A 13,176-nucleotide genomic window follows, 5' to 3' on the forward strand; every position below is an offset into this window, starting at 1 on the left:
AAAGAACTTATTCAGCTGTATTTTATGTACAAGCAGCTTGTGAGGGTTACAATGATTTTCTGTCTGAACAGGAGACTAAAAAAAGTAATACAAAGAGGCTGTCATCTTAAATCATGTAAGCTTCATTGGTTGGATCTACTTCTCTTGTTTCAAGGTGTTGTAAATGTCTGATTGATGGCTGCTAATGATTTTCCATCTCGTCCACAGTCATGGCGTCCCAGCTCCAGGTGTTCTCCTCCCCCTCTGTCTCCTCCAGTGCCTACTCTCGTTCAAAGAGGCTCAAAGTCGAGAACCCTGCCTGGGATGTGTCCAACCAGCTGGGGGACAATGGTTACTACCAGCAGAGCCCCACACAGGGAACTGCACCCTCCACTTCTGGCTCCAACTTCAACCCAGTGTACAACTCCAACCAGGTGCACCCGCCGACTGCAGGGTCCAGGGAGCAGACCGTGGTGCGGGCAGCAGACAGCACAGGTAGCCTCCGCGGACCTCCTTCATCCTCCTCCTCGTCCTCCTCCTCCAGCCGGCGTATCAAGGATGCAGAGTCCTCCTCCCAGCCGTGCGACCTCTACCACAAGCAGTACAGCTTGAAGAGGAAGAGTGAGGAGGTGGACAGCAGCGACAGTGTCCAGATACTGGAGGAGCTCTCAGCCCCCGTCGTGTCAAACCGCACCGGTGGTGGAGGGGGGACCACCACAGCTCAGTCCATAGCACATTCCACTTCCACCACCAAGAGCAGCAACTCCCACAGCGAGGGCGACTACCAGCTGGTCCAGCACGAGATTCTGTGCTCCATGTCCAACAGCTACGAGGTGCTAGAGTTTCTGGGACGCGGCACCTTCGGCCAGGTGGCAAAATGCTGGAAGCGTGGCACAAATGAGATAGTGGCGATCAAAATCTTGAAGAATCATCCTTCTTACGCTCGGCAAGGTCAAATTGAAGTGAGTGTGTTGTGTTGAAAAAAAAAAGAGCTCCAAGGTAGATAGAGAGATTCAGATTGAGGTTGAGGTTTGCTTTATTTGTTCAAGCCACATTGGCAGAATAAAAAGATGTTTCTCATGGAGCGTATGTGCTAAGACACCTGATATAACAGACAAAAAAAACAACATTCAGTTAAAAGAGACAACATTCAAGATAGAAACGCTTTTCACACTCTTTTACCCTTTGTCCCTGGTTCTTGAATAAAACAGAAATCATAGAAATCTATATTAAAAAAAGATGCTTTTTATATATTTATATATACGCTCATCTTGACTGATAATAATCACATTTTGAAGTTCATATATAAAAAGTAATTCAGTGATAATTCTGTGTGTGCAGTGCAAACAGGACCTGAGAAGCAAGTTCTGCACGACTTTTCATGATGCAAATTAGCCAAAATGTAAACAAATGTAAACAAATGTAGTCGACAGGTGACTCACTGGCTTTTATTTTAAATGTAAATAAGACAAAAGATAATACGAGAGACAAAAATTATATGAATGTTTCTTCATGTTTCAGTAACAATAGTTTAATAAGATGTAAGTCTTTTATGAGAACTGTCCTAGAACATTATGAGAAGCCCATCATATTCTAAAAAGTGACAATAATAAAATACACAGAATGGTAGGCAGGCAAAAAATAAGAGGGTTTAAGGAGTTAAAAGAAAATGTGGTGATCTAATGTTTTCTACATTAATCAAGACATAATAACATCTTCCTCTCCTTCCTCCCTGTAATATGCTGTAGGTGAGCATCCTTAGCCGGCTGAGCACAGAGAACGCCGATGAATTCAACTTTGTCCGCTCATACGAGTGTTTCCAGCACAAGAACCACACGTGCCTTGTGTTTGAGATGCTGGAGCAGAACCTCTACGACTTCCTGAAGCACAGCAAGTTCAGCCCTCTGCTGCTCAAGTGCATACGGCCGATCCTGCAGCAGGTCGCCACGGCACTGATGAAGCTGAAAAGCCTCGGGTTGATCCACGCCGACCTGAAGCCAGAAAACATTATGTTGGTCGACCCTCTGAGGCAGCCGTACAGAGTCAAAGTCATTGATTTCGGCTCCGCCAGCCACGTGTCCAAAGCTGTTTGCTCCACATATCTGCAGTCACGCTACTACAGGTAAGACTGTGCGGTGCAGTAAAGTAAATCACAGCACAGTAAATGACCTGCAGTGATCTTGTCTGATGTGCTTGCAGAGCTCCAGAGATCATTCTGGGCCTTCCTTTCTGTGAGGCCATCGACATGTGGTCTTTGGGGTGTGTCATCGCGGAGCTGTTCTTGGGATGGCCCCTCTATCCCGGAGCCTCAGAGTATGATCAGGTCGGCTGCAGCACTCACACACACGCTTTAAAGTCACATTTATATGCTGCTTTAATAGGAAATGGTTGTAAAGCAGCATTCACATATTTAAACATTTAACAAACATGATTTTTAAAGGAAAAGTTTGACATTTTAGGAAGACTGCATATTTGCTTTTTTTGCTTAGTTAGTTAGATGAGAAGGTCAATACCTCTACTCTGAGGTCTGTTTGTGAAGCAGTTTAGCATTAATATTCCAGTCTTTATGCTACTGTAAGCCACATAGCTTTGGTTAGCTTAGCTTAGCTTAGCATAAACACTCGTAACAAGGAGAAACAACTGGCTCTGTCCATTCAGCACCTGTAAAGCTCACACAATAACACCTTATGTCTTGTTTGTTTCAGAGCTTCAACATTTTCAACTATTTTGATAATTGATTAATTATTTCAGTCATTTTTCATCTAAAAATGCCAACTGATAGTTCTAGCTTCTCAAATGTGGATATTTGTTGTTTTTGTCATATAGGGCAACTAAAATCTTATATTCAGTCTTTACTGTTAGTCAGAGAAAACAAGCTAGTTGAAGGTGTTACTGTGGCCTCTGAGAAAGTGTGAATGCCATTTCTTCTAAATTCTTGAAAATTAATCAACTAATCTAAAAATCATCATTAGTAACCCTAACCCTACTGTTTAATCTTTAAAAAAACATTATTTATTTGAACAGACATGAGAGTTCAATCCTCCTATTTAACTCATCAAGACAGCAAATAAACATATTTCTCCAAAATATGAATATGAAGGGTTTTATCACTCTCTCTGTGACTGTGAATGTGTACAAAGTGTGAAAGGGGGCGATTACTGTTGATGGCAGTTAATTCATAGCAACCTTGTTGAGGTGTCAACACGAGTTTAAACTGTGTTTTGATTTAAATGCCCAGATGTTTACGAATTAGGACGCTGATGATGAACTGCAACATCTCTGGTTCAAATCCATCTGGGGACATTTATTGCATTTTTTTCTCCCTCACTTCCTCTTCCTCTTCTCTCCACTATTGTTATGTAGTAAACAATCTACAATAATTACCCACCAATTGTTTGCATTTCGGTAAAATGTGTTAATTCTTCAAGCCCTCCTCAAAGGTCGACACAACCACTCATAATTAACTGCTACTGCTCAAAGACACAACAACAAGATTGAACATTGGTCACACATTATTACCTGACAGTTTCTTTCTTTTTTATGTTCGCTTTCCTCAGATTCGTTACATTTCCCAGACGCAGGGTCTTCCAGCAGAGTACCTGCTGAGTGCAGGAACCAAGACCAGCCGTTTCTTCAACAGAGGCCCGGACTCGAGCTACCCCCTCTGGAGACTCAAGGTAAGCGTCTCTGCGGAGAGTCGGTCCACAGAGACGACGACACACAACACAACATTCATCTACAGTAAACCTAAAATATGTGCATTCACTGAGGACTTGTTTCGGCTATTTCTCTGCAGACACCTGCGGAGCACGAGGCAGAGATGGGGATAAAGTCAAAGGAGGCGAGAAAATACATCTTCAACTGTCTCGATGATATGATGCAGGTGAGGAAGGACCTGTTTGATTTCAGATTAACATTTACACAACTATTTTATTGTTGTTATTTTAAACCTTTGTAGTTCTGCTCAACCAACTAAATCTACCAAACCCAAACTTTTAGGGCAGTCTTTACCACTTGTATGAGGTATGTAATGCACAAAAAGACATTCGGATTTCCTTACGGTTGCTATAGATACAGATTGTGCTAGTGTATAAATGACATCACTGCTGACATAAGAGATCCTGCTTGAGACATTTTTGAAGTTGAGCTGATTTTTCATCTTGTACACAAACAGAATGAGTCTCTAGCATGTTTTTAAAAAAGGTTTTGAACAAATGAGCTCTGTAGAGGTCTGTTAAACATAAAATTCAGGGTAAATGAGAAAAAATCCTTGTTTTATGTGCATGGCCTCAAAGCAAATCAATTATTTTTTAAGTAGCACTTTCCTACAAAGGGTTAAAAACTCCCCTCTCCAGGGATGCATGGCAGGACGCTGTATCGCTGTGCTTTTACAGTTTGACTAATTACCCGTCCCTCTGCAGGTGAACATGACAAACCTGGAGGGGACCGACATCTTGGCGGAGAAGGCCGACCGACGGGAATTCATAGACCTGCTGAAGAAGATGCTGACACTAGACGCAGACAAACGGATCACACCCATGAAGACACTGAATCACCCTTTTGTTACCATGACGCACCTGCTGCACTTCCCTCACAGCTCACAGTAAGCCAACAACTCTGCGGACTGATGATCATTTGTCGTGATTGTGTTCCCATGATTCCACTAATTGATTGATTGACTGATTGATTGAGCTCTTGTGTTTTTGCTCATGTTGCAGCGTGAAGTCCTGCTTCCAGAATATGGACATTTGCAAACGCAGATGCAGCGCCTTCGAGAATGGAAAAAATATGTTTGCCAGCAACAATACCCCGAGTGCAGCCACCAACCTCACAGTCACCTTCAGCAGCCAACTGAACCAGCACAATCAGGTGAGTCTGGATCAGCACATTAAATCTGCCTCAGGGTCATTTCTGTTCTATATAACATTTCTCTTGTTGATCCAGTTTTTAGTTGTTTCAGGTTATATCATAAGCGTTGTAAAGTGAGAGCTCTCAGGCTTCTTTTATCTACAGTCTTCAAACATGCACTCTTCTCTCTATGCATTAGATCTGATTTATGAGTTTACTATTGTGCGTGTGAAGGATGAAGACATGCATTTCTTTTTTTTGTATTTAGTAAACAAATTAATCATGTCTTTCAGGGTTGAAACTATACCTTTAATGCCCCAGTTTCATCTTGTTTCTCATACTGCACCACTGAGCAGTTGTGGCTCCATATTAGAGATTCAAAATGATTCAATTCAATTCAATCAATCTGCATTAATCAGTCACATTCAGTTCAATCAATCTGCATGAATGGCTGCCTTCTGTATAATGTTTTTATTCATTATTAATTAACTGTTATATTTCAGGATGGTAATTTTAATTAATTTAATTAAGCCAGATATATTTTCTATTATTATGAAACTGTTGAAAAGTGCAACAATTAGAGAGCAAATTAAAACACATTTTTGGATTGATTAGTTTTTATTAAGGCTCACATTCAACTAGAACAAGATGTGACGACTGGATTTTCTTACTGCAATAAGAAAATAAGACTAATAATTGTCTTTTCTTGTCTTTTCTTTTCTGTCTTCCAGATGGCTTCTACAGGAGGCCAGTCTCTGTCTCTCAGCAGTAACGTCCCGCTGCTGAACTACCAGCCTGGCCTCTACCAGCAGGCCACCATAAACATCCCCGGTCTGGCCCAGCAGGGTGTGCCCCTTCAGACCAGACCCACCCAGCTCTGCACCCAAACCGAACCTTTCCAGCAAACACTCATCGTTTGCCCGCCCACCATCCAGGGTGAGAGAGCAAGATGTTAGTGTTACTTCAAAGCAAAGAAATCTTATTTTACACTTACCTTATGAAAAAGAATTTTAAAAAAATGTATTTGTCCATCAGACTCCAAACATTCTTTCTGTATTATATAAAGTATTTTTTTTCTTTTACATAATATAATCTGCCTCTATCTTCTCCTTGCAGGTCTTCAAACATCCAATAAGCCCTCTGGTTACCCTGTAAGGATGGACAACTCAGTACCTTTAGTTCCCCAGAGCCAGTCGTCACAGCCTCTTCACATCCAGCCCAGCATGCTGGCACAGGTACGCAGGTTTGAGTTTAAGGGAGTTTTATTGACTGTGAATCCAGTATTGAATCCATCAGCATCAGCCTGAATCTGCAGAGAGAAGGTGTGACAAGACATTTAACTAACAACCAGAGAAGGCAGAGAAACACTGCTTTCATTTGATTTTAATTGAATTGAATAACTTAGTCTAATTTTATGGTGACATCAGTGCCACACTCAGCATTGTCTAAAACGTGTAGGCTAATGAAAAGCTGCTACCAGAACATTTTGCACATTGCAGAGACCAGAGGTAAAGGAGTTTTTTTAATGAGATTTGTCTTGGAGCTCAGTGAATCCAGGAATCTTTTCACCCAGGACCCAGATCCAAAAAGGAAGTGGCTGTTGTAACCTCACCATAATGATGGGAGCTTCTGTGTGCTTAGGTTGGCAAACATGTTATTGCTCGTATGTTTTCTTTTTCATTTACTTGCCAAAAAAACATTCTCTCCTTTCAACTCCAAAACAAAAACGACTATGAATAACATTTTTTTCTTTTTATTCTGGTGTGGCCTGCTCCACAAAGCAGAGACTTCCCCTTCTTAGGCACTCAGCAGAATATGAAGTCCACCTTAACTTAAAAACTCATCTTTTTCTCACTATTTCAGCCCTCCATCCATACAGATTACAATAGAATAAAACTGCATTTTTCCTCAATCCAAAAACTGAGCTTTTCCAAAAAAAAAAAAAACTGCCTCCAGGGTTTGAAAGTATTTAAATGCCAGCTTGGTGTTTCAGTGTTTATGGGGGCAAAGGAATGGGGGTTTTTGTGAGAGTTTGTATAGCGGAAAAGTGAAGAAGTTCTTTGTGTTGCTGCCAACATCATAAAATACTGATTTATCACCACAGTGCAGAACAACAGAAAGTCAAATACGTGTAAATGAAAACATTCATAAAATAAACATCAGTCATTACTTTAATAGATATTGGCCTTCATGCACAGTTTTGTTGGCCAGCTGAAGAGAGATATTTAGTTAGCTGTGCTTGAAAACGTAGCTGATGTAGTGTAGATGTAGCGTGACTCTGTTAGGATTAGGGATGGGAATTGAGAACCGGATCCGGGTTAGAACCAGTTCCAAATAGTCCAGTCCTTTGGGATCGTCTACGTCCAAGCTTATTGATTCAATTATGAGATACTTTCAGAAACAACACTGGCTATTACATACACAGTACAAACAATACACAGTAAATATTATGGGAAACACCTCCGCTCCCTCTAGACTCCCTTCACACCTCCACTCAGGACTCCTTCAGCCCCCTGCTGGTTTGCACCACAGGTTGGGTCCCCTTGCCAGTTGGCTGCAGAGGTGGAAGCCTCGGCGGCCAACTGGATCAGAAAGTCTTCATGATGGTAAAGCACCATCGGGCACAACAGCTACTTTAGTTTAACATTTTTCTTTTATATTCCTTCTCCTTGATGTTCGTCTGTCAGCATTCTGCAGCAGAGCATGGGATGAACATGTGAACATCACCAGTCTGGTTTTTGCTTTTCTCTGCAGCTTCTGGTATCCTTCTTATTTCTTAGTGTTTACAGGAGAGCAGGTTTTTTCTCAAAGATTTAATTTAGATTTATAACTTGTTGCCACAGAGGTGTGCACAGTATTTGATACTAAGATCTCTTAACTGAATATTTATAGGTTAATTTTCATCATTTAATGAATTTCACTTAAACTTTAAATAGTGTTTTATCAGAACTGCACTAAAACACTGAACATTTCCAAATGTCTGGAGTTTTTGTTGCTATGGAGCAATGTTTTAATGACAGGCTCCTGGTTTTGTTCATATTTCATGCACAGACTCGAGAGCACTTCTTTCTGTTCACAAAGATGCGGGTGACACAATACACATGTCTCGGTGTCTGCCAAAGTTTCCACACTGATGAACACCTGATAATGTTCCAAGTAGCGTGCCAATAAATGTGGCTATATGCCAGCAAAATGCTGATAAGAAGATGACTGTAAGAATTTAAATTGTTCAAAAGAGTCAGCTAAAATGTTTTTTGTGGAGGGAAAAGCATTAAACACCACACTATGGAGAGAACTTCAATTATAAAGAAGAAAACTCTGATGTGTTCCTTTTATTTAGCATAACATATGTTGCATTTTGACTACAGCTGATGGATTCAAGCTAGATATTGTTATCAAAAAGTCATCAAAGACAGAATTGAATAGACATGCTATTCAATTCTGCCGACCCCTAGTGGTTATATCCAAAAAGATGCACACTGCTGAAAAGCTTTAAAAACTTCTCCCAGTATTTTTTTTTTTTTTTTTAAATGCAGTATAACAAATGTCAGCAAGAGCCAGTATAGCAGTGGGACAAGCTTTAACATGTATTCTTTGCTCTTATCTCAGTCTAACACATTGTGTTCAGTTTTAGGCTGGTGGTCTTGTTATTGGACCCTCTCGGTTTTTCCTAGCACAGGATTGTCTGACAAAAGAGGCTCAGGAGTGATTTTCTGTTTTTCTGTCTTTCTTTGAGCTTTGTTTAACCTGCTGTGATTCAGAGGTTGATTTACTTGTAGCACATTTTCCTCTCAGCGGTAACACATTCAGCTCTCTGGTGGCGGCCCAGTGCAGTGACATTTCAATTATGTTCAGCTTGTCAATGTGTCACACAGGCTTTTAATGTGACATCTGAGGTGAAGGTGTTTTGTGCTTCTTCTGGAGCTTGTTGTATGTGTACGGACTGCATGTTCTCATCATGTCGTCTCTTTCAGACAGAAAATATCTCCGACTTCTGTTCCACTTAGGTTTTTGGAAATAGACCAACTTGCCATTTTTTAACATGTGTTTATGTTTGTTATTACAGCAGGGTTGGCCAGCAGGTACACAACAGATCCTCATCCCTTCCACATGGCAGCAGATGCCCAGCATGGCCATCCATAACCCCGGGCAGGCCGTAGTTCCCGACTCACCCATGGGAGCCCCTGTGTCCGACGGTCAACAAACTTCGAGCTGGAGGTGAGAGTCTGTGTCTTTTGAGTTGTTCTAGTGTCAAAAAGAAGAAAGGGAACAATAAATATTAAAGATCCTTTACTAAATACTATGTTTCTGTCACTGACCTTTTGTTGCTGGTATTCGCTTTTTCTTTTTTAGTACTTTTTCTCAACCATTTTACCTGTGAAGATGACTACTCAGGTTGGAAGAGGGTGTTTTGATGGTTGCTTTAACGTCAAAATATAAAGGATCGTTTAGTAAAGCACCATTTAGGCAAACAGCATTTATTGCTGTCTGCAAAACCCTAGATCAAACACAGATAAGGTCTATGAACAACAATCTAAAATGCAATACTTCGGTGCCCTCTTTTTTACTGGCAAGCTTGCTAATGTTTGCTAAAAAAGTGTTGAGACCTCCTACAGTGATCTCATTACCAGGATCTTATGCCCACATGCTAACTTTTGTTGACATTGGTATTTGCAGTCTTGCCCATCATGTTTTTTGTTTTCTCTCATACCAGACACACAGGTCTTCTTTGCCTTCTTTGTTCCCTCTTCAAAATACATCATCATGCGATGCCATGTTCTTTTTCAAACACATTTTTTTGTTACATTTCACATCTATGGGTTACACTACAGCATACTGCGGGTTACAGCGAACTCAATCAGTTAGTGCACTTTTAATCAGCAGGCGTGGAATAAACATACTTAACCCATCCTTACCCCATCATCTTAATCTCTAGTAAAGCCATTATTGAGTATAATTATCATCATGAGTACAATATACACCACAACAGAAGTGATATCTGTTGACGCAGTTTAGATTACACAAGTTAAATCTGTTTTCCTTTTCTCAGGGGTCGTCACGGCAGCCAGTACGATGGAGTCAGCCAGCAGGACTCTGGTGCGGGCCGTCACGCTGCCTCCCAAAGCCACAACTCCGCTACAAGATCCCAACAGGGCAAGAGGTCAAAGGCTCGACATGCTGAGAGCAGAGCCAGGTACCCTGTCAGTCACATCATCTGCATGTTGAGCAAAGGATGATTCATTTACCAACTCGCTTCTTGATTAATGTGTCAATGTCATAAAATAGTATTGTATTCTCCAAAACCAGATACATATTTAGCACTGACAAACTGGAATTAGAAAATATTTGACCTTTTGCATTGAAAGCGGTCTTCAATTATTAAGATGATTCATTGTAAGAGTGTCTGTTTCCACCCACAGACCTGTGTCATCAGTGCATTCGGCCACCAGCGTGGTCCACAACACTTCTACTTTGGCCGGTGACCAGTCTCAGCCCATCGTCATCTCTGACACGCCAAGTCCTGCCGTCAGCATCATCACCATCCACAGCGACTCAGAGGATGAGGATGACAGGAAGTTCCCTGCTGCATGGTGAGCCATGTTCCTTTTTATTTGCTCTTTGACCCATTTTAGAGCACTTGTCTCCATATTAAGTCAGACAAGTCTGGACATTTATTTCAGTAGACTTCTTTTTTTTTACTTTGAGAAAAATTGGGAGGAAACGGTTATTTTTACTCCTCTCTTATCCTCTCCTGCAGCTCTGGAACGAGTCAGAGGACCAATGTGATCAGCTGTGTGACGGTACACGACTCCCATGACTCTGACTCCTCCACCAGCAGCCCCCTCAGCCCCAAGGCCTCCTCGCAGCCCACCAAGTCTCTGGCCGTCATCATGCCCTCAGTGAAGAGCCAGCCTGGGGAGAGCACAACCCACAAAGCTCCAGCGGCTCCAGGTCCTGCAGGGTCACACCACTGCCTGACCTGAAACATTAAGACCTCACTTATTTGCATTCGTATTATCATTACACTAGATGTGACCAGATCAAGTCACATCAGTCGATAAATGATCAATTTTACTTCCAACATCTGTAATCTCTGCTCTTCTTAGTTCTCACATTCTCCTGTATGGTTTTGCATCGTCAGATCAAGTCACAACTGGCTCTAATAAGGCCAAGAAGGGGTCGTCTCAGCAGTCCAGTCGGCCAGCAGACTCCAACACGGAGCGCCATCAGCGGGCTGCATCCAGCAGATCTCAGCCTCTCAACTTGAGTCAGGTAACAGGATTTCAGTGCAGGTACTGCCTCTTAAAGAAAGCAGGTTTTCAAGTCTGGGCCTAACCCTGAACTCTATTACTTAAGCCTGAAACTTTCTCTTCACAAGTATACACATGCTTTGAGCTAATCAAGATTGATTTTTGCATGATGTTGCGTTTCTGAGTTTTCACTGGAAAACACTTAAAGGGGATCTATTAAGCTTTGGGGGATTTTCGAGTTTCAAGTTTTTGTTTTTTTTAATGTAGCACTTTTGAAAGCAAACAGACTTTGCACCAGTGCTTCACAAAGGCAGGCATATGTACAGTATGCATATACATGCATTTACTGTATGTACTGTTATGAAGATAAAAATGGTCAAAGTTCCAAAACAAAAAGTGAAAGTATGATTTATGCTTTTCATTTTAAGTAAAGAACAAAAGAAAAAGTGAAATCATGCCACTGTTTGTTTATGTAGCCTCTTGAGCCGACCGATCACAACAGAGTGGGCTCATCAGCAGGGGGTCCTTAAAGAGACAGGAGCTAAAACTTTTCAGACAGAGGCTGAACTGAGAGGCTGCATAAAGAGTCAGTAGAAGATAACTTGTTTTTTAACTGTAAATTATGCAATGATATTGCAGTTGTGACCCAGAACTTAAATACAAATCTGAAAAATCCCTTTAATCACAACAAAAGTGCAAGCTGCAGTCTGAGTGTTTGAGGTCAGGTTGCTATAGCATGAAACAAGAAGAGAAATCAGATCCTAATCATTTGTGTTCACTTCTGCTCAATAAAATCATGCTGACCAGTACACAAATCTCCAGCTGAACTTTGACACCGAGGTCACATCTTCAGTGTTTGTTTTCCTGTAGTCACGGAAAGACTCTGACTAGATTTAACTAACTTTCAGGACCATAAGGCAAGGAGTTGCATTCATGCGTGGAGCCTAAAAGAGACCACTGAAGTATAATATTTGCTTCAGCTGAATGCATCTGATGTGTATCTGTTCCAGTGGAGTCTTGATAGTGCACAAGAATTGTTTATAAAAATATGAATCTATCTTTTAGCTATCTGAGATCTGCTGTCTACTCCACGTCAACCCATAAAGAGTCTGTTTGTCTGTTGTTTCAGGTACAGCAGTCTGTGATGTCATCATCTCACGACCAAACAGGAAGCAGTACTTCTTTGAGGCGGCAGCCCACATACCCTCCTCCCGTTTCCTCCCACTCATCCTACCGGCTTCACGAAAACACCCTCTTCAGCTCGACCCCCAACCTGTACGCCTACCCCGCATCCGCCGCCCTGGCCTCCGTGTCCCAGGCTGTGGATCAGATGCAGGGGGGCTCGTCTCGCAATGGCAGGGCGAGCGGAGCTTACTCTTCCCTGGCGCTGCTCCAAAAGAACGGCAGCTTAGCCCTGGGAGGGTCTGCTCCGGGACAGTACGGCAACCACCACCAACCACAGCAGCAGCAGCAGCAGCAGCAGCATCAGCTAGGGGGGCAACCTTTCCATCGTTCCAGCGCTACCTACCCCCGAAAACTCAACCAGTACCCCTACCTGTAAAGACTGACGGAGACAGACGCTGGCACCGTAGCTCTGCATGAAGACCAAATCGAGACCGAGACTAGAGACGAGCACAAGCTCATCATAGGTGGCTGTGATTGGACCTGTTTTGACTTTGCTTTATTGTCCAGTCTTGATTGTTTTGGAAATTTTCTGTGATGATTTTGCAAAAAAATCTAATCAAACTTAAGATACTTCTTTGTGTTGCATACTGTAAGACTGAAGAGCAGTGCAGTCTGTGAGTATCTGAACAGCGTTGTGTTGGCTCTGGACTCCAGCGCACTGGATTTAAAACAAAGTATAAGAAGAGGAGAAACATCATGACTTAGAATTACAACATCCTGAGTTTGAAGCAGCGGCGACAAAAGGGTTGCTCCTTCTGATGAACCTACAGATAGCGAGTTTCAGCTCATTGTTTTCCTGTCTGGTTGCAACTTTACTGATTTGGTTCACTCTCAGCGCGCTCATTGCATCATTGTCAGCCACATTAGGTAGCTAATTTTTAGAGAAAAAGCTCCAAAAAAACTGTACACTACG

The 13,176-nt window shown here is 42.0% G+C and overlaps 1 protein-coding gene across 1 annotated transcript; it reads left to right on the top strand.

The window, feature by feature from the left end:
• Nucleotides 1-209: 209 nt before the first annotated feature.
• On the top strand, nucleotides 210-12,700 carry hipk1a (homeodomain interacting protein kinase 1a). Its single transcript, XM_053317274.1, has 15 exons — nucleotides 210-941; nucleotides 1,728-2,101; nucleotides 2,179-2,302; nucleotides 3,537-3,656; nucleotides 3,776-3,862; nucleotides 4,401-4,582; nucleotides 4,698-4,848; nucleotides 5,559-5,763; nucleotides 5,944-6,062; nucleotides 8,894-9,045; nucleotides 9,878-10,021; nucleotides 10,248-10,418; nucleotides 10,586-10,779; nucleotides 10,970-11,100; nucleotides 12,208-12,700. The coding sequence occupies exons 1-15, from the start codon at nucleotides 210-212 to the stop codon at nucleotides 12,637-12,639; spliced, it is 3,318 nt and encodes a 1,105-aa protein (XP_053173249.1). The 3' UTR covers nucleotides 12,640-12,700.
• Nucleotides 12,701-13,176: the final 476 nt, after the last annotated feature.

Source organism: Scomber japonicus, chromosome 4 (assembly GCF_027409825.1).
Source record: "Scomber japonicus isolate fScoJap1 chromosome 4, fScoJap1.pri, whole genome shotgun sequence".
Classification (NCBI taxonomy): Eukaryota; Metazoa; Chordata; class Actinopteri; order Scombriformes; family Scombridae; genus Scomber; species Scomber japonicus.